Genomic DNA, 864 nt, shown 5'->3' with positions numbered 1-864 from the left:
ATAAATAACTACAAATAACTAATGTTACGCGTTCACATTTTTTTTTTAAATATATACATACAGTATATCTGGTGATATATGGGATTGTCGGATTTTTTAATAACCAAATATTTGTATCGGTATCAGCCTTAAAACTTGTTTATCAGTCGGACTCTAATTTAGATTTCATTCCTCATTTTGTTTACCACAGATCACAGACACTCATTTCACCACACCCACCACCCCTTATCCACCCACCTGCCCCTGGCCCAGCGATTACGCAAGAGGGTGCACAGCACGGACAGAAGGCGCAAGAAGAAACGGAAGAAAAGGAAGACTTCTCTGCCCCCCTCCGACGTTACACCCACCATCCACGAGGTAGACGAGGAAGAGGCCGAGTCTGAGACGGATGGACAGGGAGTGGCTGCCCCCCCCGCAGAGCTACCTGACATCCCACCACAGGTAAAATAACACCTAGGAATCGTGGGACCGCTAGTGACACATTCACGCCATTTCTTGTAGTCAGTTATTTGAACATTAATAAGTCAAACTTAGTGTTAGGTGTGAGGAGTCGAGTGGAAAAAATTACTCATGGACACAAGACTTGGTTTTCTTTGGCAAAGGGGAATAAAGCTGAAATGCATTCAGCAGTCTTCCAAAAATTGTATTCCCTGCTCGGCCGTTTTATTAAGTGGGTGTATACAGAAAGTTGATTTACATACTGGGTGTAGTATATGTTTGTTTAACACAAATGTGGGCTAAAACTTCATTGTTTTACCTAAAAGTGGGTTAGTACATCATATTATCTGCTATACTATTGGGTGGATTAGGCAAGTTTTAAGGTTAACAGTTCACTGAAGATTTAATAAAGAAACAATAGCTCAT

The 864-nt window shown here is 41.2% G+C and overlaps 1 protein-coding gene across 3 annotated transcripts in view; it reads left to right on the top strand.

Moving 5' to 3' along the window:
- slc4a3 (solute carrier family 4 member 3) overlaps positions 1–864 on the top strand; it is a 63,391-nt gene that overhangs the window by 22,531 nt on the left and 39,996 nt on the right. For all 3 annotated transcript variants that reach the window (XM_032529728.1, XM_032529730.1, XM_032529731.1), the window contains one exon: positions 191–441. In XM_032529728.1, coding sequence (XP_032385619.1) covers positions 191–441 — 251 coding nt within the window. The remainder of the gene's footprint in view (positions 1–190; positions 442–864) is intronic.

The sequence above is a fragment of the Etheostoma spectabile genome, chromosome 11 (assembly GCF_008692095.1).
Source record: "Etheostoma spectabile isolate EspeVRDwgs_2016 chromosome 11, UIUC_Espe_1.0, whole genome shotgun sequence".
Lineage (NCBI taxonomy): Eukaryota > Metazoa > Chordata > Actinopteri > Perciformes > Percidae > Etheostoma > Etheostoma spectabile.
This window is presented reverse-complemented; position numbering and strand designations above follow the sequence as displayed.